At 41.1% G+C, this 26,226-nt stretch overlaps 1 protein-coding gene across 1 annotated transcript in view; it reads left to right on the forward strand.

The window, feature by feature from the left end:
- LOC128052229 (contactin-associated protein-like 3) overlaps positions 1 to 26,226 on the forward strand; it is a 187,450-nt gene that overhangs the window by 14,522 nt on the left and 146,702 nt on the right. The window contains exon 2 of the mRNA XM_052644721.1: positions 1,476 to 1,669. Within this exon, the coding sequence (XP_052500681.1) occupies positions 1,544 to 1,669 (126 nt within the window). The 5' untranslated portion in view covers positions 1,476 to 1,543. The remainder of the gene's footprint in view (positions 1 to 1,475; positions 1,670 to 26,226) is intronic.

Consider the following 26,226-nt stretch of genomic DNA (forward strand, 5'->3'; position numbering starts at 1 on the left):
AAATGTATTACAGAACAACCAAAAATGTGGCATATTTAAGATTCTGGATCAAAGGAAAAGATATTGTGCTTGTGACACAGTGAGAGGAAAATTTATAATATTGGAACAAAGATTTACTACAGGAAATGAGGAAGTCACAGAAAGAATCTGTAAGCTTCAGACTTAACTAAGGGTTATACATGCAGTGCAATTAACAGAGGACATAGTGAAGCAATAGATGTGCCCACTTGCTGGTGACTTGCTGGTGACGGCTCCACACACTGATGTAAGTACCCCACTTCCATTTCTCTTTGAGCTGTCCTGTAACCATGTTACACATCTCCTGATGTGCACTGAGTCATAACAGTTTTAGTAAACAGGGTGTGGATGTTAATAACTGCCCTTAATAAGAAGATAATAAATGTTGCCTACAGTATCAGGCTTTATTATGAGAGTCTCAAATTAGGTGTAAGAATAATGGGAAAAAACTTTTAAAGCTACTTTTTTCATGTTAGGGGTTGTTTACATGACATTGTTTTTTAGACATGGATAATTAGCAAAATATCACTTCTAGATTTCATTTCAGATCTATTTCCCAATTTTATATTGCATAATAATTTAAATGAACAAGACATATTATAATATGATATCTAAGCCCAAATTCAAAACTCATCTTTCTAATAAATGGAAGAACAAAATAAACCAATAATACATTCTCAGAAATCTGTAATTCATTGGTTTCTTACAGGCACTGGCAAAAACAAAGCCCGGTAATTTCTACTCTGCACCTATTTTTATCAATATGCGAGAAACTCCTTATCGTTAGCCTCCTCTGGATTCTCATTCATCCTACCTCCTGCCTGTTCAGAACCCTCGCTCCCCTGCACAGAAATTAGTTTCATCTTCACCACTCCCATGTTGCCTTTCAAGTTATTCTTTGAATTGTTCTCAAGTTATTCTCTCTATTATGAGTCTGTGAGCACCTTGAGTGCAGGGCTATACCATAAACATCTTTGTTATCCCAGTACTCAACACTGTAGTTCCTCATGTTAAGAATCCAAAATTAAGATTTTCTAGTTCTGCCATGGTCTGGGTATTTTCCTTACGGCCAACAGAGGGCAAGTCATGCATTAAAGCCAATAAAGACACTAGTTCCAAGCACTGATGTGATGGCCTGTTGTCCACTTGTTATATTAAGCACTTTCACTTAGTGGGACCCCCAAACCACAAAGAGTCAGGGGTTACGGACAATCCAGTTAATATAAGCTTCATTCATTTACACTTAACTTGTGTTTTTATTTTTTGTTTGTATAAGTGTGTGTAATTATGAGGCATTATATTATCTTATAATTATATTATATTATAACATATATAAGGAAGAATGTGAAACTATGATTTTTATAAATTTCATTTATGATGCTATTCTTCCAGGTTAATAAAAATTTCAAAATTTCTCCATCTTTATCATTTTTCTTTTTTCTATTCCCCACAAAAAGGAGCTGGTGGCTGGTCTCCTCTTGTGTCAAATAAATACCAGTGGCTGCAGATTGACCTTGGAGAGAGAATGGAGGTCACAGCTGTGGCCACCCAGGGAGGATACGGGAGCTCCGACTGGGTGACCAGCTACCTCCTGATGTTCAGTGATGGCGGGAGGAACTGGAAGCAATATCGACGAGAGGAAAGCATCTGGGTATGTGCATCTATTGAAAAGCAGTCTGTCAGAGTATGAACTATGCCAGGTACAACATTTTGCTGCCCATCTATCAGGTCAACTACAGAAACAGAGCCTCCTAAATTACTCAAAAATATTCCCACTGAATGTAAGGCACAGGTGACATTTTAGAATATACTGTCTACGTAGAATTTATGAAATAAGTAAAAAGTAAAACAATGTAAGGGGAATGTCTTCCCATTATTTCTTTAAACAGTGTGTAGTCTAAGGTTTAAAAAAATCACATGCAGCTCACTTTATTTTTGCTTAATATCAGGCATAGTAGTTTGTATTGCCTGAGCATTTTTTTAATTAAAGCATATTTATGTTTTTCTATGTCCTCTGATAAATTGAAATTTCTAAAAGACTCAGAACATTTAAAAATTGATGTAATGGAGAGTCTTTCTGTGGAGGACTTCTTGAGGCATGTGTTGAATTCCTTCTCCAACAGGACCCTGAGTACCATGTGGCTCCTTGTAATTTATGGACAATATATGGTTAGGATTCTTTGAATCATAACTACTTTAATTTACATCAGTGACATAGTTTCTATTCTGATCACATGCTCATGCTCCTTTTAGAAGAATTAAGTTTTGTTTGCTTAACTTTTGGAATTTTAAAATATATGTAATCGACTACATAGTTAGGGTTTCATATCTTTAAATCACAGTTTGCTTCAAGTGAAAAGCTTCCAAAGAAGAGTGTTGTAAAGATCCGCCCAGGGTTTGCAACTGGGTGGTGGGGCAACCAATGGGCGGGGTGGGGGTGTGCGGCCTGAAGATTTGTCAAATGGAGACAAAATTACTTTTTTCCTTTTTATTAAAAATGTAATTTAGGAATTCGGAGGAGCAAGGAATGAACTGTTAGTGTTCAATGGGGACAGGGTTTCAGTTTGAGAAGATGAAAAGTTCTGGAAATGGGTGGTGGTCATGGTTGCACAGCAGTGTGGATGTTAATGTCTAGAGTTGTGCATTTCAAAACGTCTAAGGGCTAAATGGTATATTATATATATTTTACCACAATTAAAAAATATACAGTGTGTCTTCCATTTAACTTAGTCTAAGAATGTTGTGTAACTTAATTTTTTTTTTTCTGAATTGTCACGGTAAGAGGAAAAATGTCAGCTAAAAACCTAGTATCAATAAGGCTAATAGGCAACAAAATGCTAATATGTGTTGGGTAACAAATTGCCCTCGTTTGAGTTTCCTTAGACACTAATGTTATGTTAAGACCTAATAGATTGTGGTCTACTTAATTTTTTGTCTCTGGAGCACTTATTATTAAGTTTGTCAGTAAATGTTGATGTAAATTGAATCAAGAAGAACTAGTTAATTATCTAACACTAATTAAAAGAATAAAATGGGAAGGAAATTGTGAGTGCCTTTAGGGCTGCCTGACAAAGTTTCCAAACAAGCAGTTGCCATGTATATGATTGGAAGCAGTTATTCAGTTCAGTTTAATTCAGTAACTCAGTCGTGTCCGACTCTTTGCAACCCCATGAACTGCAGCACGCCAGGCCTCCCTGTCCATTACCAAATCCCAGAGTTCACCCAAACTCCTGTCCATCGAGTCAGTGATGCCATCCAGCCATCTCATCCTCTGTCGTCCCCTTCTCCTCCTGTCCCCAATCCCTCCCAGCATCAGAGTCTTTTCCCATGCGTCTACTCTTCGCATGAGGTGGCCAAAGTACTGGAGCTTCAGCTTTAGCATCATTCCTTCCAAAGAAATCCCAGGGCTGATCTCCTTCAGAATGGACTGGTTGGATCTCCTTGCAGTCCAAGGGACTCTCAAGAGTCTTCTCCAACACCACAGTTCAAAAGCATCAATTCTTTGGCACTCAGCCTTCTTCACAGTCCAACTCTCACATCCATACATGACCACTGGAAAAACCATAGCCTTGACTAGACGGACCTTAGTGGGCAAAGTAACGTCTCTGCTTTTGAATATGCTATCTAGGTCGGTCATAACTTTGCTTCCAAAGAGTAAGCATCTTTTAATTTCATGGCTGCAATCAACCTCTGCAGTGATTTTGGTGTTGTGCTAATTCTAAGAGCACCAAGTCCAAACCAGAGTCAGTTCAGTTCAGTCACTCAGTCGTGTCCAACTCTATGCAACCCCATTGACTGCAGCACGCCAGGTCTCCCTGTCCATCACCAACTTCTGGAGTTTACTCAAACTCATGTTCATTGAGTTGGTGATGGCATCCAACCATCACATCCTCTGTTGACCCCTTATCCTCACACCTTCAATCTTTCCCAGCATCAGGGTCTTTTCAAGTGAGTCAGCTCTTCTCATCAGGTGGCCAAAATATTGGAGTTTCAGCTTCAACATCAGTCTTTCCAATGAACACCCAGAACTCATCTCCTTTAGGATGGACTGGTTGGATCTCCTTGCAGTCCAAGGGACTCTCAAGACTCTTCTCCAACACCACAGTTCAGAAGCATCAATTCTTCAGCACTCTGCTTTCTTTATAGTCCATCTCTCACATCTACACATGACTACTGGAAAAACCATAGCCTTGACTAGATGGACCTTTGTTGGCAAAGTAATGTCTCTGCTTTTTAATATGCAGTCTAGGTTGGTCATAACTTTTCCAAGGAGTAAGCATCTTTTATTTTCATGGCTGCAGTCACCACTTGTAGTGATTTTAGAGCCCCCCAAAATGAAGTCTGTCACTGTTTCCCCATCTATTTGCCATGAAGTGATGGGACTGGATGCCATAATCTTAGTTTTTTGAATGTTGAACTTTAAGCCAACTTTTTCACTCTCCACTTTCACTTCATCAAGAGGCCCTTTAGTTCTTCTTCACTTTCTGCCATAAGGGTGGTATCATCTGCATATCTGAGGTTATTGATATTTCTCCCAGCAATCTTGATTCCAGCTTGTGCTTCATCCAGCCCAGCGTTTCTCATGATGTACTCTGCATATAAGTTAAATAATCAGGGTGACAATATACAGCCTTGACGTACTCCTTTTCTTATTTGGAACCAGTCTGCTGTTCCATGTCTAGTTCTAACTATTGCTTCCTGACCTACTTACAGATTTCTCAAGAGGCAGGTCAGGTGGTCTAAGGTATTATTTAAGAGTAAGCAGGTTTAACTGTATAGCACAGGGAATTTTGCTGAATATTATGTGGCAGCCTGGATGAGAGGGCAGTTTAGGGGAGAAAGGATACGTGTATATCCATGGCTGAGTCCCTTTGCTGTCCACCTGAAACTATCACAACATTGCTAATTGGCTATACTCCAATATGAAAGAAAAAGTTTTTTTTTTTTTAAAGAATAAGTTAAAGTTAAATGAAGGACCTACTTATAAAGAGAAAATTGATTCAAAATTGCATATTATTTTTCAAAATTAGGTAACTAATGATTGTGCTTATTCTCTCAGTCATGTGCAACTCTTTGAAGCCCATGGACTGTAGCCCGCCAGGCTCCTCTGTCCATGGGATTTCCCAGGCAAGAATACTGGAGTGGGTACCCATTCCTTTCTCCAGAGGATCTTCCTGACCCAGAAATCAAACCCTTATCTCCTGCATTGCAGGCAGATTCTTTCCTGTCTGAGCCTTCAGGGTGCCTGCTTATTCTTAGTTGTATGAATTAAGGTTTATGTTTTTGCCACCTTCAACTCTATTTGATTGAGAAAGTGAAAATTCTTCTTGTTCAGTGAATCAGGTTCTAGGGGAACCACATCTAAACATCACCTTCTATCAGTCTGTTTAATGATCAAGTGCCCTGTGGAAGTAGGGTCAAGAATGGTGACACTGTTAATACTAGACCATACAGGTGAGGACAGAAGGATCCCTCAGACCTATGCATCGTATCACACAGAAAAGACTGGTGAAGTAGCCTGCCTCCCATTCCTGAACTTGTGTAAATAGAGACCTGGCCTACCCTGCCTGTGCCCCCAGCACTTCATGGTGCCTGAGTCTGAGCAGAAAGTTGGTCAGTGTTTGCTGAATTATTGAATGAGTGGACTCTATCTTCTGGCAGGTTGCCTTTCTTGAGCTCTCTGCTCTGTACTTCTCAGTAGCCCTTTTTTCCAGCTTGTAGCCCTTGGTCCTTGAAGGTCTAGTGTAGGTGTTTCTCCTGTCTTAGCATTTTCAGTTCCTTTAGGAAAGGGGCTTATCCTTGCATCTTCAGCATTCATTATCATGGGTTAAGTGAATTAACCTCCTACTCTGGGCCCATTGTACACAACTGGCATTGACAGCAGTCTTACTACTTGATAATTATGAGTTATATTTTCAGTTACTTTAAAAACATTAGGCACAGTGAGCCACCTTTATCATGAGTCTTGGGAATGGGCCAGCCTTGCAAGCAGGTCTTTCAGATGGTAGCAGTTAGAATTTCCTTGCTGACTCTTCTGTATACATGCCCACTTACTTCCTTGTGGGTGTAGGACTGCGGCCCTGCAGGCTGTTAGCTGGGGGCTGGTCTTTGCTCCTAGAGGTCTCCTACCTCCCTATGCTTTCCGTGTGGCCTGATCTTGCAGCAGCAGATCAAGTCCCTTTCACCTGGTGATATGTTTCACATTAACATTTATCGATGAGTGTTTGCTTCCATGGCTAAATTAGATTTCTGTTTGAAACTAACCAAATAAATTACAGTACTCAGAACTGTAAAATACACTCTAAAAGGATTTTATTTAAATGAAATATAGGACTGTGTCTTAAATGAAGGCAAAATTATTGCCATCTCTTGCCAAGTGGTGCCCTACGTCTCAGGACACACACTCTTTTGATGTGCAGAGTAAATGTCCTCATTTGAAATGCAGTGGAAGAGATATCACTGAAAAAAAAGGTGAGAAAAAGGGGTTCATCTCCTATAAGATGTGAACAAGCATGGATTACATCAGTCCATTGGGAAACCAGGTGGCTTGACAAAGCTTGATACTGAACATTCATAGGACTTAGAAGATGTGTTTGCAAGTTTAGTCCAACTAAATCAGGAAATGGCCAGAATCTTAGGATGCTGAGTGTCATAGAAGAGCATTGAAGTGAGCAATACAACAGATCAGTGATCAGTGGCAAAGTTCAGTAACGTTTATTTTATTTTTATTATTAACTTATTTATTTTTTGATTATTTTATTTATTAATTTTTGGCTGCACTGGGTCTTCATCACTGCATGGGTTTTCTCTGGTTGCTATGAGCAGGGGCTACTCTTCCTTGCAAAGCATGGCTTTCGTAAGTGGTGGCATGTGGGCTCAGTAGTTGCAGCTTGGGAGCTCTAACTCACAGGCTCAGTAGTTGTGTCACACATGAACTTAGTTGCTCCCTGGCATGTGGGATCTTCCCAGACAAGGGATCAAACCCTTGTCCCCTGAATTGGCAGGCAGATTCTTAACCACTGGACCACCAGGGAATTCCCAGTAATGTTTATTTTCTACTTTTCCCTGAGAATAAATCGACTAACACATATCAATCTACTGTGATTCTTGGATTCAGACAAGAATTTTGTGAGGCAGTGCTTGTGGATCAGAATTCTTATCTATAGGGTAATGTGAGCTCTGAGTTTCATGAGGGCCTCTGGACCAGGTTGGGGAGAGGCGTGGGCTCTATCTACTCTCCTGCTCCGAGGTTGTGGTCTGTGAGCATGCTTGGTGGGCAGGAGAGGTCCATGGGTGGGCAGTCTAAAGCTCTGACAGTATTCCAGGTAGATGTCAGGGCTCCAGCTCCATCACTGCCTACCTGGACATCTGTTAGGTCTTCCTGGGGCTCTGTCACAGACTTTGACCAGTTATCTTTCTCAGGCTACCAGCCTGCCCTGACTTTGTCTCTTCTCCCTCTCAGTTCCATTTGGTGGGAAGAGTGGGCTGACTCTATGAAAGCCAGGCTGATGTACCCTCTCCTGTCAGGCGACCATGGCTAATAGCTTCCTCTGCAATGGTGCCCTTTGTCAAGGCTCATCTGGCCCATGACCACTGGGTCCCTGCTCAGCCATGGGCATCTTTCCTCCTGGAGGGTGTTTTTTTCTTCTATCTTACTTTGGCTTCACTCTCATCATCTATTTCTCCCTCTTTTCTTCTATCCATCTGTTCTTTATTTTTTCATCTATCATTAAATATTTTTCTCCTCATTTCTCTCTTCTCTCTCCATTCCCCCCTATATTCTCCCTTCTTTCTTTATTTCTACAAACTCTAGAGAATCAATTCAAATCAGTCTAGGTACTTGGGAATCCAACTACACTGAGAAGGGGAGGATTTAGCTGGGCCTCTGGCATGGTTTTTTTCTGGAACTCTCTTGCTTTTTCCATCATCCAGTGGATGTTGGCAATTTGATCTCTGGTTCCTCTGCCTTTTCTAAAACCAGCTTGAACATCAGGAAGTTCACAGTTCACGTATTGCTGAAGCCTGGCTTGGAGTTGGACTGTGAAGAAGGCTGAGCGCCGAAGAATTGATGCTTTTGAATTGTGGTGTTGGAGAAGACTCTTGAGAGTCCCTTGGACTGCAAGGAGATCCAACCAGTCCATTCTGAAGGAGATCAGCCCTGGGATTTCTTTGGAAGGAATGATGCTAAAGCTGAAACTCCAGTACTTTGGCTACCTCATGTGAAGAGCTGACTCATGGGAAAAGACTCTGATGCTGGGAGGGATTGGGGGCAGGAGGAGAAGGGGACAACAGAGGATGAGATGGCTGGATGGCATCACGGACTCGATGGACGTGGGTCTGAGTGAACTCCGGGAGATGGTGATGGACAGGGAGGCCCGGCATTCTGCAATTCATGGGGTTGCAAAGAGTCAGACATGACTGAGCCACTGAACTGAACTGAACTGAACTGAACTGGCATGGTTGTAACTAAGAATCAGCCCGGCCTTTACCTTCTGTGAACTGGCTTCTGATATTCATTTTTCCTGTACTGGCTCAGAAATCTGAGGAAACGGACTGACTTTTGTGGCTCTGGCTGAGGGTCATCTCAGATCTCATGGCCTGTGGCCAGAGAAAGAGCTGGTCTGATCAGGAAAGCTCTCAGACTACCCTACACCAAGCACCGAAACCCCTGGGTTGGTAGGTGGGACCATATAGGGACTTCATGTCCCCCCTGATGGGGGCACTTAGGAGGAAGAGATGTTGGGAGGGCCATATTATCACATTTTCTGGTTTCTTTTTTTTTTTGTCTCTCTTTCACTCTCCCCCCATGACCTTTTGCTTTCTTTTCTATTTTTGTGGTTTCATCTTCTCACACATCTTATCTTTCTACTCCTCTCTTTCCCATTTTCTCTACAAAAGAAAGGACCTAGACTGCTATGGGTCCTGCTAATCAGCAGGTGGCCAATGGACCAGCAGCATCACTTGACAGATCTTGATAGAAATATGGTTTTTCAGCCCTCACCCAATAGAATCTGCATTTTAACAAGATGACCAGGTGATTCCAGTGCAGTTTAGACTGTGAGAAGGACAGAGTGGAATGACCGAAGTTCCATCTGTGGGGAAAATTGTTTTGCACCTTAACCTAACCTCCAGCTTTCCGGATCAGAGGGGAATGTGCTCCCTGCTTGAAGATGTAGCTCATCCCACCCATGTGTTAGCCTGGGGAGGTGATGCTTTCTGTAACAAGACTTTAGGAGGCTTGCTTCAGTGCCCTTTGGCTATAGGCCATCCTCTATCCCTGATAGTCACCAACCTCATGGGGTGGAGCCCAGGTATTTTTTCATTGTTATCAATAAATAACAAGTGGTTAAAGTTAGTCCTACCTTTGAAAACTATAATATATCCTGAATCTCTTCACTCTGCATTTGTTAGGGGTTTATTCTTCATATTAAAAACTCATCAGAACTCTAGTTCAAAAGTTACACTCTATGAATTTAAGATGGAAGTTGTTATTTGTAAGGCAATGAACTTAGATTTTTAAGTGGATAAAGTGGATTTTTCTTCGAATGCAGGCCCTTTGAGTGAAAAAGGCATTCTTCTAAGAAAGGACTGGCAAAGTATATTTGAGAAAGATAAGAAAAGAAATTATTCGAAATAAACATAAGTTCTAGTATAAATAATTCCATTTAATAGATTTCTTTTGCCTTGAAAAGATAAGTAGCAGTAGGTCCTTAAATGAATATAAAATAGAGCAAATCACTTGAAATTTTGTTCTTCTTTGGATAATTTCCAACCTAGAACACCAAGTAGACTAATTAATGAGATTAATTAATATTGAATTGAAAGATTCACAACAGTCTCACAGTGTTCTAAGAGAGCAACAAAGGTGAGCCCAAGGGTGTAGGGTAGAAAAAAGACGGAAATATTGGAAGCATGACGGTTGGGTTGCAGGCCATTTGTTTGTTATATATGCACCAATTTATTTATTTTAGAGAAAGAGCTGATGCACACATGGCAAAATATTTACCTCGTTAAAATAGATCTATATTGTTGATACATGTATATCTGTTTCGGCAGGGATGTTTGAAATGTTGCATAATCAAATTAATAAACCATATTAGATTTAAGTTTAAATGAATTATTTTTACTTGGTATAAATAGAAAGATCATATGACTGTGTGTAGTTTCAAAATAAAGAGGGATAAAAGCAGTGTTGAATCAGAATAAGAAAAACTGGGCTCAGAGACAAGGAGGAGGGTTCGTATGGAAGCAAGTAGGTACTATGCTACATGTGAAGCTCTGTCTGGAGATAGAAGAAGCAGAAATTCTCTTGACAGAGATTTCTGCTAACTCAGTCATTAAATATATGTTGGTTTATTTCAGGTCTAGGTTAATACATTTATTGCTAATGAGTTGATGACTCAACAGAGCCAATCCCTGCATCAGGTAGGAGGTTGCTCAGAAGGGTCTGCCAAGTGTACCTCGGCTGTCTGAGGCTTATGCTAGCTCTGGACTCACTGATTTCGAGTGTGGCTCTGATACTGGATGGTTTCAAGCACAACAGGAGCAACACCACAGTGATTCTGTATCCACATCCTTGGCCTTTGTGAGGACACGGCCCTCCGCTTCCTAACCATCCACCTCATGAACATGGAGTGCATTGATTCCTAAGGCAATGACTGTGTACTGTGGTCAGTCTTGTTGATTGCATTTACCATCACAGACCACAGTTGAATTTTCTGTACACATCTCCCCTTCTTGGGCTCTGAGAGCCATAGGTCAGGGATTGATTGCCCCAGAAGGCCAGGCCTATTATGGTTTCTCAATAAGGAGTTGTTAGATTGAGTTAAGGAAAAGTTGCTGTTCTCAAACAGACCTCAACTCAGATGGTTAGTTAGGTTAAAACTTCGCCAACCGTGTGATGCTGCTGATGTGATGCGAGGCTTTCAGTGCCAGGTCTAACCAGAGGCTTGACACTTTTCTCCCACAAAGTTGTACCAGGATGATGCCCTATTGAACCAAAGACAGAGGTAGTCCCATTTGCCCTTCACTGCAGGTCTCAGTGACAACAGAGATGAACACTGGATTTGGTCTGTCAAAACTGTTCAAAGTTGGAAAGTTTGAGGCAGAGAAGTGAATGAATCTGATCTGTGACCACAAAGTAATTGACGGGTGCCCAGAAGCCTGGGATCCAGTATAACAGCTGCTTCTTGCCAGGCTGACTGGATCCAGTGGGTGTGGAGCATCCTTCCTTCCATTTGTCAATTACAGTCCTTCGCAATCTGAAAACCTTCGCTCGCATCCCTTTCTCCTTGTATGAAAATTGCTTAGACTCTCCCTTCTTTTTCTACTCCTAGGAATTTTTGTTTTTATTCCTCAAGTATCACTGTTCTTTCACCATATTTATTCATCTCATGCCTATTTCACATCAATTCTGACATCACGGACTACAGTTTGTTTATAACTATATCCCTTGTACAGACTTTATTGCTTTGCAAAAGTAACGATTTTGCTTATCTGAATTGCCATGTGTTGTCAGGTTGAGAGGAAGGGATGTGGTGGCAAGTAGAATTTTAAATATGTAGCAGGATAAACAGCAACTCTTGAGACATCTTACAAATTACAATTTTACCTTTCATAGATTGAAGTTGCAGAAGTGGTGTTATTGGAGATCTATGTAAATTAGGGTATATTTTATGAAAAAGGTAAATCTTAAACAGTAATATGGACAGAGTATGGCAGAGTTGTGGGGGAAATAGCTTTATAAGTAGAATTTTTTTACCCATTTGGGAGAGGACACTGTTTTTAAGCAAGAACGTTGTTTTTAAGCAGGAAAAGTATATGATGGAAAAAGTAAATTTTTACCAAGAAAGGTACTCTGACAGCACACTCATTGAAAGGAAATGTTGCTGAGCTGACTTTTAGGTAGGTGGAAGAAAGGGCAGCTCAGGGAGCATCCTACCAGGATTTCATGGAAATTCTTCCTACTGACTGCAATTCTGGCACTTAGCTTCATAAAATGTGTTAATACTGAGTTTCACAGGGAATGACTGTTAAAGTCTACAAAGTCTATAACTTTCACACATAATATAAACATAAGGAATGCACAGATATGTTGTGTACTTCATGGGAGATTTCCTGGTCTGTAGTTCTGAAAAGACAGGTAGTTTGGTACCAGACTAACTGGGCTCTTGGGAAATGGCACACAGTAGAGGTGGCGTGATTAGAGCGACGCCATGTTCACAGCCCTCTGAGGTTTCTGCACTTCCAGTTAGAACAATTTTCTGCCTTTGATGCGGACCACAGTTTATAAATTTGTACAAACAAAGGCACTGACGGAATTTTTAAGTTATTTATTTATTTATTTTTGGTCGCACTGGTTCTTCGCTGCTGTGTGCAGGCTTTTTCCAGTTGCAGTGCAAGAGCCTGTCTTTGCTGTGGCTTCTCTTGTTGCGGAGCACAGGTTCTATGCACATGGGTTTCAGCAGTTGCAGCATGTGGTGTCAGTAGTTGTGACTCACCGGTGCTAGAGCTCATACGGGAATGGTGGCTTGTGGGCTTAATCCTGGACCAGGGATGGAATCCATGTCTCCTGTGTTGGCAGGTGGATTCTTATCCACTGCGCCACCAGCGTGGGACACAATAATGAAATTTTAAAATTTTGCAAACAGGAAGATAGGCTTTGAGGATTTTTTAAAATATTAATATTGGATTCTCAAAATTTTGAGGAAATAAGAATTTCTGATGAGCAAACATCAGACTTTCAGAGCAGTTATGGTTAGGACAGCAGTTGAGAAGCTGGATGTTATTCAATCATGTTTAAAGGTCTCAGAAAGAAAGAAATATTGGTTTGACCAGGGGCCAGACAAATTCCCCTGTGAATGGACAGATAATAAATATTTTTGGCTTTGTAGACCATATAGTCTCTCTTGTGACTGCTCAACTATGCTGTCCTGTGAAAGTAGCCACAGGTAATATGTGCTAATAAATGAAGGAGTGTGGCAGTGTTCCGATAAAACTTTATTTACAAAGCTACACAGTCAGCTGGTTCTGGGTTTAGGTTGTTTACCCCTGGTCTAGTCCATTTTTAAAAATCTATTTAAGGTGTAATGTAGGGATCCAGTATGAGAAATGAAAATTATAGCATCAATGAGACACAGTATAACCTCTCAGACTTGAACTCCACAGAACTTTTGCTAATACTCCTGCTTAGGACAGTACTTTCCAAACTGTATCCTAGGAAAACTTTCTTTTCATTGTAAATGCATGCATGTGATTTGATGTCTTTCAGGATAAGATATAAATACTACACATCTGACTTATGATATCATTACATCACACTTAGCATAAAACTAAGTTTAAAAAAAAAAGAATCAGTTTAAAGAAAAAATGTTAAAACAATAAGAAGTGCTAACCCACACTGAATACTTAGCAAGTGCCTGACACTACTTCATGTGTTTTATACATATTTATTAAATATATCCTCACAACAGCCCTCTAATGCCCAGTTTACAGAAAAGGACACTGAGGTATGAAGAGTTCAAGTTCAGTATCCTAAAATCACAGAGCTTGTTTGTGATGTCACAAAGGTTTAAACTCCAGCTGTTTGGCCATAGGGCCCACATTCAAACCACCTCACCACAGTACAGAGGGTTCATGTTGGACATGGACAAAATGATGGTGCAGAGGGGGATCCTCCTCCTTAGGACATGGGAAGCAGGCACTTTCAGACAGTGCTAGTAGCATAAAATGTCATAAAATGGGTTTATGTTCAACTCATGTCTCCTGCATTGGCAGGTAGATTTCTTTACCACTGAGCCACCAGGGAAGCCAATATGCCCAAAACGTGTCCCCAAAGCAGGATCTTGAAGAGGTGTTTGCACACCCATGTTTATCTCAGCATTGTGCACATCCTTAGATGATTTCTATAAACTTAAGTGTTCAAAGGCACCCACAAAAATACACTCACTATTTAGAGTTCTGAAGATGACAATCCAAAAGGAGTGGTGCTATTAAATTCCGTCAATATATTGTCTACACCAAGTAACAATTCTACTTCTACGAGTTAGTCCCACCAGAATACTAAGAGATGAACAGAAAGTGCCTTTGAGAAAATTAAGTACGTTGTTTACAGTCATGATCCAGTTGTCTGTCAATCGGTGAATAATGGAATGATATAATATATGGTATACTTTCCTTTCAAAACAAACAAGTTACTTAATCAATCTGTCTATTTATTTATTTGAAGTAACATTGGTTTAAAACATTATATAATTTTCATGTGTACAACATTATCAAATACATTTACTGATAAAGGGCTTTAAGAAATAATTTTTTACAGTAAGGAAAGAGTATGTATTTATTGTGCTTCCATTAGAAATTTCCAAGATGAACATATACATATATGTGCATGCAAATAGATATAGACTATTTCTGGAAGCACATAAAATAAATTATGAATAGCATTTCTCATTTTGGGTAGATATGCAATGAGTAGGCAATGAATGCTATTTTTAAACTACATGCATGTATTGCTGCTCAATTAGATACAAATTTTGAAAGGATTGAAGGAAAAAACAAAGGAAATACAAAGTAGTATCTTAATTCTGGTAAAGAATTGTTGTTCAGTTGCTAAGTCATGTCCAACTCTTTATGATCCCATGAACTGCAGCATGCCAGTCTTCTCTGTCCTTCACTATTTCCCTGAGTTTGCTCAAAATCATGTCCATTGATTGAGTCAGTGATGCCCTCTCATCCTCTGTCACCCCCTTCTCCTCCTGCCCTCAATCTTTCCCAGCATCATGGTCTTTTCCAGTGAGTCAGCTCTTTGCATCAGGTTGCCAAAGTATTGGCGCTTCAGCCTCAGTATCAGTCCCTCCAATGAATATCCAGGGTTGATTTCCTTTAGGATTGACTGGTTTGATCGTCTTGCAGTCCAAGAGACTCTTAGGAGTCTTCTCCAACTCCACAGTTCAAAGCATCAGTTCTTTGGTACTCAGCCTTCTTTATGGTCCAACTCACATCCATACATGACTATTGGAAAAAATCATAGCTTTGACTATAAGAACCTTTGTCGGCAAAGTGATGTCTCTGCTTTTTAGTACTGTCTTTAGTGCTGTCTAGGTATTTCACCAACATTTGCTGGATTATAGAGAAAGCAAGGGAATTTCAGAAAAATATCTATCTCTGTTTCATCAACTACACTAAAGCCTTTGACTGTGTGGATCATGACTAACTGTGGAAACCTCTTAGAGAGATGGAAATACCAGACCATCTCTCCTATCTCCTGAGAAACCTGTATGCATATCAAGAAGCAACAGTTAGAATCCTGTATGGAACAACTGATTGGTTTAAGATCAAGAAAGGAGTGTGACAGGGCTGTCTGCTGTCACCCTGTTTGTTTAACTTATACACTGAGCACATCATGAAGAATGCTGGGCTACATGAGTTACACGCCAGAACCGAGACAGGAAGGAGAAACATCAACAATCTCAGGTATGTGAATGATACCACTCTAATGGCAGAAAGTGAAGAGGAACTAAAGAGCCTCTTGATGAGGGTGAAGGAGCAAGTGAAAAAGCCGGCTTAAGACTAAATATTAAAAAAATACCATGGCATCCAGCCCCATTAATTCATGCAGATGGAAGGGGAAAAGGTGGAAGTCGTGACAGATATCCTCTTCTTGAGCTCCAAAATCACTGTGGATGGTGACTGCAGCCGTGAAATCAGAAGACGATTGTTTCTTGGCAGAAAAGCCGTGACAAACCTAGACAGTGTGAAAAGCAGAGACATTATTCTGCTGACAAAGATCTGTATAGTCAAGGGTATGGTCTGCCCAGTGGTCACGTAAGGTTGTGAGAGCTGGGCCGTAAAGAAAGCAGAGCACCAAAGAATTGATGCTTTTGAACTGTGGTGTTGGGGAAGACCCCTGAAAGTCCCTGAATATTCAGATCAAACTAGTCAATATTAAGGGAAATCAACCCTGAATATTCTTACTGGAAGGAAAGATGCTGAAGCTGAAACTCCAGTATTGTGGTCATCTTTTGCAAACAAACGACTCATTGGAAAAGACCTTGATGCTGGGAAAGATGGAGGACAGAAGGAAGAGAGGGTGTCAGAGGATTAGATGGCTGGACAGCACCACTGATGCAATGAACATGAACTTGAGCAGTCTCTGGACGATGGTGAGGGACAGGGAGGCCTGGCATGCTGCAGTCTATGAGGTGGCAAAGAATTGGACATGACTGGCAGACTGAACAAAAACAACTAGTTTTGTCATAGCTATTCTTCCAAGGAGCAAATGTCTTTTAATCTCCTGGCTGCAGTTAACGTCTGCAGTGATTTAGGAGCCCAAGAAAATGAAATCTGACACTTTCCATTTTTTCCCCATCTATTTGCCACGAAGTGATAGAACCAGATGCCATGATCTTCCTTTTTTGAATGTTGATTTTTAAGCCAGCTTTTCCACTCTCCTGTTTCACCTTCATTAAGGGGCTCTTTAGTTTCTCTTCACATGCTGCTGCTGCTGCTGCTGCTAAGTTGCTTCAGTCATGTCTGACTCTATGCGACCCCATAGACAGCAGCCCACCAGGCTCCCCCATTCCTGGGATTCTCCAAGCAAGAACACTGGAGTGGGTTGCCATTTCCTTCTCCAATGCATGAAAGTGATAAGTGAAAGTGAAGTCGCTCAGTCGTGTCTGACTCCTAGCGACCCCATGGACTGCAGCCTACCAGGCTCCTCTGTCCATGGAGTTTTCCAGGCAAGAGTATTGGAGTGGGGTGCCATCCTCTTCACATACCAGCCATTAAAGTGCATGGAACCTGCACATCTTGCTGTTACTGTTCAGTCACCCAGTTGACTATTCTCTGCATTCAGTTGGGTATATCTTTCCCTTTCTCCTTTTCCTTTCATGGTAAAGACTATAACATTAAATTTACCATTCTTACCATTTTTCAGTGTACAATTCAGTAGTGTTAAGTATAGTCACAGTGTTTTGAAATAGATCTGTACAACTTTCTCATCTTGTAAAACAAACAGTAAACCCAAAGTTCCCTCCCTACCCCTAGCCTTTGGCAATCCCCTTTCTACTATCTGTTTCAGTGGTTTTTGGTGCCTTAGATTCTTCATATTAGTGGAATCCTACAGTATTTGCCCTTTTGTGATGATTTATTTCACATAGCATAATGTTCTTTTGGTTTATCTATATTATGTGAAAGTGAAAGTTGCTCAGTCATGTCCAACTCTTTGTGACCCTATGGACTGGAGCCTGCCAGGCTCCTCTGTCCATGGAATTTCTCAGGCCAGAATACTGGGGTGGGTAGCTGTTCCCTTCTCCAGGGGATCTTCCCAATCCAGCTATTGAATGGGATCCCCTGTATTGCAGGTGGATTCTTTACCAGCTGAGCCACCAGGGAAGCCCGAATGCATGTAAATAGATTCTGTATCATTTTTACAGTGAATATATTCCTAATACAGGCTTTTAGATGGCATGGATAAGAAAAAGTACTATTTCAACTTATAGAAAATATTTTAGGTGACTTTCTCTTTTTTTAATGTGTTTTATTGAAAAGTAGTTGATTTATAATGTGTTAATTTCTACTGTATAACAAAATGATTCAGTTATATATCTGTATATATGCATGTGTGTGTGTGCATATCCCTGGGAATGGTTACCTACTCCAGTATTCTTGCCTGGAGTATTCCACGGAGAGAGGAACCTGGCAGGCTACAGTCCATGGTGTTGCAAAGGGCTGGATGCAACTAAGTGACTAGCACACACACACACAAATAGATACAGATTAGATATAGATATAGATATAGTTTTAGTTGTCAAGTGATGCTCAACTCTTTTGCGACCCCATGGACTGTAGCTCACCAGGCTCCTCTGTCCATGGAAATTTCCTAGGCAAGAATACTGGAGTGGGTTGCCATTTCCTTTTCCAAGGGATCTTCCCAAAACAGGGATTGAACCTGAGTCTCCTGCATTGCAGGCAGATTCTTTCCTGCTGAGCCACCAGGAAATGTATATATATAATTATTTTTCATATGCTTCCCATTATTGTTTATTACAGAATATTGAATATAGTTATAGGACCTTGTTGTTTATCCATTCTATATATAATAGTTTGTGTCTCCTAATCTCAAACTCCTGCTCCATCTCTCACCAACCTTCCCTCTGCTTTGACAACCACAGTCTGTTCTCTGTGTCTGTGAGTCTGTTTCTGTTTCATAGATAAATTCATCATTTGTGTCATAGTTTAGATTCTGCACATAAGTGTTGTTATATGATATTTGTTTTTCTCTGACTTACTTCGCTTAGTAGGTCCATCCATGTTGCTGCAAATGACACTATTTTATTCTTTTTTTTTATGACTGAGTAGCATTCTACTGTATATATGTACCATATCTTTATCCATTCATTTCTTGATGATCATTTATATTGTTCCCATGTTTTTTGGTTATTGTAAATAGTATGCAATGAACATTTTGGTGAATTTGTCTTTTTTTAATTATAGTTTCCTCCAGCTATATGCCCAAGAGTGAGATTGAAGAATTATATAGCTACTCTATTTTTAGTTTTTTGAGAAACTTCTGTACTGTTTTCCATAGTGACTGTACCAGTTTACATTCTCACCAACCATGTAGGAGGTTTCCCTTTTCTCCACACCCTCTCATTTGCTATTTGTGCTTTTTGATGATGGCCATTTTGACTAGTGTGAGGTGGTACTTCATTGTAATTTCTTGTGTAGTTTTGATTTGCATTTCTCTAGTAATTAGCAGTGTTGAGCATCTGTGTATCTTTGTTTGTCTTCTTTGGAGAGATGTCTATTTAGGGCTTCTGCCCATTTTTAACTGTGTTGTTTGTTTTTTCTCATTGAGTTGTATGAGCTGTTAGTGTGTTTTGGAAATTAAGCCCTTGTTGGTTGCATCATCTGCAAATATCCTCCTCACTTCCATATGTTTTCTTTTCATTTTGTTTATAGTCCCTTTGCTGTACAAAAGCTTGTAAGCTTGATTAGATCTCATTTGTTTATTTTTGCATTTATTTCTATTGTCTTGGGAGACTGACCTAAGAAAACATTGGTATGATTTATGTCAGAGAATGTTTTGCCTATGTTCTCTTCTAAGAGTTTTTTGGTGAGGTGATTTTCTTGCATATAAAAGAGCGAGCTGTCTCTGGGATTATATTACAGAGATTTGTGCGTGTGGACAGAAGTGCACTTGTCTACCATGTTGTGTAAGTATCTATAGAGTGAAGCTCCAGACGTGAAGCACATGACCCATCTTCCATTCATATTCCCAATTACTCTTTTGCTGTGCTGGAGATTCTGTGCTTATTTCTTCAGGAGGGATCAGTTAAGAGCTAAGGAAGAGAAGTTTTGAAAAAGAGTTGAAGGTCAGGGCATTTTTCTAGAATAGGCTATGAGCAAGAAAGAAGAAGGTCAGGCAGTGGAAATACGAGAACTCATCTTCACACTGCATCTGTGACCCAGAGATAGAAGTTCAAAATAAATCAGTTTTGATGCATATTAGGCAAGTGGAGATTATTTGGATTAGAACTCCTGTCTTCTTTTTTGTGTGTGTTTTTTTTAATGTTCCTAATCATTCAGCCCGATTGGCTTATCTTCCTTTCAGAGCTTTGAACATTTTAATGATTCAATATCCTCCTTTTTTAAAAAAAGAGAGAAGAGAAAAATTATGTGAGCAGTAGAAAGAGCTCCCTGGGGAGCTCTTGTGTATGCTGCAGCAAGAGCTTTATTAGCTAATTCCCACTGATGGAAAATTCAGACATAGGCAAAGCTCCTGCATATTGTAAGCAAATTTGAGAGCTACCAAAAATATCTTCAGAATGCAATGCAAAATTACTGTGGCAACAGGTTTTCATCCTCATATCCCCAAGTAATAAAAAGTGAAATGGTCAGTGAATTATATCATCAATAGGCTTTCTATCCTTCAGTTCAGTTCAGTCACTCAGCTGTGTCTGACTCTTTGCGACCCCATTGATGGCAGCACACCAGGCCTCCCTGTCCTTAGATTAAATAAATAAAGAAATAGACAAATCAATTATTTGAGGAACCTGGCAGTGATATCCAGGGTCTTTTGTAAAAATGCCTATCAAACACACTGTATGTGTGTGTGTGCTTAATCGCTTCAATTGTGTCCGAATCTTTGTGACCCTATGGACTGTAGCCCACCAGGCTCCTCTGTCCATGGGGATTCTCCAGGCAGGAATACTGGAGTGGGTTCCCATTCCCTCCTCCAGGGGATCTTCCAGACCCATGGACTGAACCCACATCTCATGTCTCCTGCATTGGCAGGCGGGTTCTTTACCACTAGTGCCACCTGGGAAGTTCCGTCAAATACTCTAGGGCACGTTTAAATGGAAAGGGATTAAATCTATCCCTGTACTACTTGCCTAGGGCTGCTGTCACAAAGTACCAGAAAGTAGGGGGCTTAAAACAACAGAAGTTCATTGTTTTAAGTCCCCTCCTCTCATAATTCTGGAGGCTAGAAGTTAAAAATCAGTGTCTTGGCAGGGCATGGTCAGGATAAAGGTCTCTGGAGAAGCTCTTCCAGGTTGTCTTCTTAACTTATGGTGTTAATAGTAATTCTTGGAGTTCTTTGGCTTGTAGATCATCATTGCAATCTCTGCCTCCATTGCCATATGGCTTTCTTCCTCTGTACCTTTATCTCATCTTCCCTCTTTGTATGGTAAAGCGTCTGCCTACAATGCAGGAGACCCAGGTTTGATACCTGGGTTGGGAAGATCCGCTGGACAAGGAAATGGCAACCCACTCCAGTACTCTTGCCTGGAAAATCCCATGGACGGAGGAGCCTGGTAGGCTACAGTCCACAGGGTCACAAAGCCTGGTAGGCTACAGTCCATAGGGTTGTAAAGAGTCGGACACAAATGAGCAACTTCACTTCACCTCACTTTCTCTTCTTAAAAGGACCCAGGTCATATTGGATTAGGGGCCTCTGTCATGACCCCATCTGAAACTGATGACATCTGCAAAGGCAAAATTTCCAAAGAAGTTCACATCCACAGGTTCTGGAGTTAGGGTTCCAATGTATCTCATCATGGCACTTGTCTAGAAGGACAGAGGTGTGCATGTGTACTAAGTTGCTTCAGTCATGTCTGACTCTTTGCAACCCTATGACTATAGTCCGCCAGCCTCCTCTGTCCATTGGGATTCTCCAGGCAAGAATATTGGAGTGGGTTGCCATGCCCTTCTCCAGGGTATCTTCCCCACCCAGGGATCAAACCAGCATTTCTTATGACCCCTGCATTGGCGGGAAGGTTCTTTACCGCTAGCACCACCTGTGGGGTGAAAGTGAAGTCTCTCAGTTGTGTCTGACTCTTCGACCCCATGGACTGCAACCTACCATGCTCCTCTGTCCATGGGATTTTCCAGGCAAGAGTACTGGAGTGGATTGCCATTTTCTCAGAGGATCTTCCCGACGCAGGGATCAAACCTAGGTCTTCTGCACTGTAGGCAGACACTTTACCATCTAAGCCACCAGGGAAGCCACCTGGGGGGTAGCTGTAGTCAAATTATGCTTATTGAAAAGAAAATGAAGCACTTTCTCATGTTGCTTGTTGTGCCCACTCTTTGTTAGGGAAGAAGAGGGTTAATCTGGAATTGATCAGAAATATTTGTGGACCTCATAGCAAATAGAATCTGAGAAAATGAGCAAACAGCACCCTGGAGTGCTACAGGGAGTAGGATCTAGAATTTGAGTCAATGTGAAGATCAGTGGTTGGTATCTAACATTTACTGAGTGTTCATTGTGAGCCAGGCATGATTTTAAGCATTTCAGAGGCATCATATCATTTAATCTTTCTCCATGAGTGTCTTCATTTTACAAAGAAACTCTGAAGCTCAGAGTTACACAATGGTCAATTTCTATGTTACTCTGGAATATTTTAAGGTTATAATTGAAGTAGCCCTTTATTTTTCTACTATTATTATTTATTTTTTATTACCTTCAATGAGATAAATTCCCAGAGCTCACAGAAGAAAGAGAAGATGGAAGGGAGGAAGACTTTACAACATCATCATGTTTGTAGTGAGGCAGAGGCGAGTCTGAGTCACCTGAGGGCTGGGTTTAGGAGGTAAGAGTGTGCCTAAGGATACTGTTCAGAAATGGTATGGAGAATTGCTGACCTCGGGATACTGAATGAAAGTCTGTGCTGTGGTTTCGTGGCTATCCCAGCTCAGACTGTGCCTCTGTACTTAGCGGTCTACCGTCCTTGTTCAAGGTTCCAGACAGAAACAAAGACACTGAATTTTTGGTGCCTTTGTAAATTCTCTTTACTGGGAGTGAGATGGAGACTACACCCAGATGTTCCTGCCAGGTTTGGAGGGAGTTTAATGTTGAACAAAACACATTCCCTGCTTCATAAAAGGGTGCTCAGCTCAAGACTTGGGGCATCTTGGTTCACGGAAATGAGAAACAGAGCAGTTTTAGGTCAGGCTTTGCTTTTATGCACTTTTGTCTGGGAACAACATCTCTGAGCATCTGTTTTTCCAGTCTCTGTCCTTTACTGGTCCTTTGCTCAGTCACAGGAAGCCCTCAAGATGCATCCAGATGTATGAGTGAGCGAGTGCTCAGTCATGTCCAACTCTTTACAACCCCATGGACTGTAGCCTACCAGGCTCCCCTGTCCATGGAATTGTCCAGGTAAGAATACTTGAGTGGGCTACTGTTTCCTTTTCCAGGGGACCTTCCTCATCCAGGAATTGAACCCATATCTCTTGTGTCTCCTGCGCTGGCAGGTGGAATCTTTGCCACAGAGTCACCTCAGAAGCCCATCCAGATGTATATTATTCCCTAAATCAATCTGAACCCAAAACCTGGTCCTCAAGTACTACCATAGGCCAAAAAACAACCAGGAAAGGGGAGGAAGGATGAAGAGAGGATGCAGGTGGGAGGTGCACAGGTAAGGGTCCTGGGTCAGCTGTCACCTGCAGAACAGAAGCCAGTTGTCACACCTTATTTCCCTGCCTCCAGGTTGGAGCCTGGAGAGCTTGGCTGGATTCAGTTCTCTCTATTAAAAAGTTGCTAGGTCATTTTCAAATTTCATTTTATTTTCTCATTTACACTTAGTTTGCAGTTGAGCTTGTTTGGGTTTTATTTTCTCCTTTTTTTTCTCCTGATTTTGGCTTTATTACTTTCAAGTAATACTTTTCTTTTAATCACCATTTTCTTCTTATTAATGCTGTTTTACATTGCTTGCTGAGGGCTGATTTCGCTACCCTCACTGCTGTTTTGTCTTCTTGGCAGCCCCCTGAGACGATCTATTTACTACACTGTGTTCTCCAAGAAACTGTGGAGAGGCTGCCTAACAGACAATCTCCTGAGACTTTCTGTTACCCATTTTCAATGGGAAGCAGTTTCAGCCAGAACTGGGTAATTACCCAGTTACATCATAGCTGGGTAATACAAGCATCCAAATCATAACAGGTGGGAGGATGTGAATTCTGAGCATTTATTTTGATCGAATCATGGGTGTAACCTTCCCTCTTTCAGCTCCTGATGTGGATTAATGATTCAGCGGTCGTTGTGTGTGTGCTAAGTTGCTTCAGTCGTGTCTGACTCTGTGCGACCATATGGACTGTAGCCTGCCAGGCTCCTCTGTCCATGGGCTTCTCCAAGCAAGAATGTTGGAGTGGGTTGCCATGCCCTTCGCCAGGGGATTTTCCCATCCCAGGGATTGAACCTGGCTCTCTTATGTCTCCTGCATGGGCAGTCGGGTTCTTTACCACTAGCGCCACCTGGAAAACCATCAGAGGTCATTCAGTTCAGTTCAGTTCATTTCAGTCGCTCAGTCGTGTCTGACTCTTTGAGACCCCATGAATCAGCACACCAGGCCTCCCTGTCCATCACCAACTCCCGGAGTTCACTCAGACTCACATCCATCAAATCAGAGATGCCATCCAGCCATCTCATCCTCTGTCGTCCCCTTCTCCTCCTGCCCCCAATCTCTCCCAGCATCAGAGTCTTTTCCAATGAGTCAACTCTTCGCATGAGGTGGCCAAAGTCCTGAAGCTTCAGCTTTAGCATCATTCCTTCCAAAGAAATCCCAGAGTGATCTCCTTCAGAATGGACTGGTTGGATCTCCTTGCAGTGCAAGGGACTCTCAAGAGTCTTCTCCAACACCACAGTTCAAAAGCATCAATTCTCCGGTGCTCAGCTTTCTTCACAGTCCAACTCTCACAGCCATACAATATTAAAAAAAAAGTTTGTGACTCTCACTGTGTGAAGTTTATGATCAATATATTCCCTGGCAAGGAATGAGAAATTATGCCATGTGTCCTGCCACTGAGTGACACCAAATGAGGTGCAATGTCAGTGGGCTTCATGTGACACAAAGCTGAGAATGGGTGTGTTGGCAGCTGCCCACAGTGCCTAGGAAATCTACAACCGTGGCTGGGATGAGTGGTTGTGCGTTACCACAGAGGGTTCATATGCAGGAAACTTGGTGTTTCTCTTTGTATCATCAGTCTGGGTCATAGCGATGACATTCACATAACTTAAAATCCCCCTTTTCTTTGTTTAAATTTTTGTTATTATAAAATATACATAACATACAATTTACCATTTTAAGTATTTTAAGTGGCATTAAGTACACTTGTGTTTCTGTCATCCCCCTATTCATCTTCAGAATTTTTGAGAGATAAAAGAACTGATATTTACTGAATATGTGTATTTTTATATAATTTTAAAGGTTACACTCCATTTATAGTTATTACAAAATATTGGCTATAGTCTTCATGGCATATATCCTTGTAGCCTATCTTACATCAATAGTTTATACCTCCCACTTCCCACTCCTATTTTGCCCCCCCCTGCCCTGGTAAACACTAATTTTTTCCTCTGTATCTGTGAGTTTGATTCTTTTTTTGTTATATTTACTAGTTTCTTGTAAGTTTTGGATTCCACATGTAAGTAAGAAAGGGAAAGACAAGAGCTCCAGAGAATAGCAAGGAGAGATAAGAAGGTCTTCTTAAGTGAACAATGCAGAGAAGCAGAGGAAAGCAAGAATGGGAAAGGTTTGAGATCTCTTTAAGAAAATTAGAGATACTCTAACGCTAAACTCTAACCCTAACCCCTAACCACAACCCTAACTATAACCCCTTAACTTTTGTCCATGCAAAGATAGACACAACAAAGGAAAGAAATGTTAAGACTTCAGAAGCATAAGAGATTAAGAAGAGGTGGCAAGAATACACAGAATAACTATACAGAAAAGGTTGTAATGATCCAGGTAACCATGATGGTGTGGTCATTTACATGGAACCAAACATCCTGAAGTGTGAAGTCCAGTGGGCCTTAGGAAGCATTACTATGAACAAAGCTAGTGGAGGTGATAGAATTCCAGTTGAGCTATTTCAAATCCTAAAAGATGATGCTGTGAAAGTGCTGCACTCAATATGTTGGCAAATTTGGAAAATTCAGCAGTGGCCACAGGACTGGGAAAGGTCAGTTTTCATTTCAATCCCAAAGAAAGGCAATGCCAAAGGATGTTCAAACTACCATACAACTGCACTCATTTCACATGCTATCAAGGTAATGCTCAAAATCCTTCAAGCTAGACTTTAGTAGCACATGAACTGAGAACTTCCAGATGTACAAGCTACATGTAGAAAAGGCAGAGAAACCACAGATCAAATTTCCAACATCCATTATGTCATAGAAAAGGCAAGGGAATTAAAAATATATCTGCTTTTACTTCATTGAGTAGGCTAAAACCTTTGACTGTGTGCTTTCCTGTGCTTAGTAGCTCAGTCATGTCCAAGTCTTTGTGACCCCATTGTCCATGGGGATTCTCCAGGCAAGAATACTGGAGTGGGTTGCCATGTCCTCCTCTAGGGAATCTTCCCAATCCAGTGATTGAACCAGGTCTCCCGCATTGCAGGCGGATTCTTTACCATCTGAGCCACCTGGGAAGCCTTTGACTGTGTGGCTCACAACAAATTATGGAAAATTCTTAAAGAGTTGTAAATATCAGACCACCTTATCTGTCTCCTGAGAAACCTATATGCAGGCCAAGAAGCAACTGGACGTGAAATGATGGACTGGTTCAAAATTGGGAAAGGAGTACATCAAGGCTGTATATTGTCACCCTTCTTATTTAACTTATATGCAGAGTCCATCATGTGAAATGCTGGCTGGATGAATTACAAGCTGGAATTAATATTTCTGAGAGAAATATCAACAAC

This window comes from Budorcas taxicolor, chromosome 8 (genome assembly GCF_023091745.1).
Source record: "Budorcas taxicolor isolate Tak-1 chromosome 8, Takin1.1, whole genome shotgun sequence".
Taxonomy (NCBI): Eukaryota; Metazoa; Chordata; class Mammalia; order Artiodactyla; family Bovidae; genus Budorcas; species Budorcas taxicolor.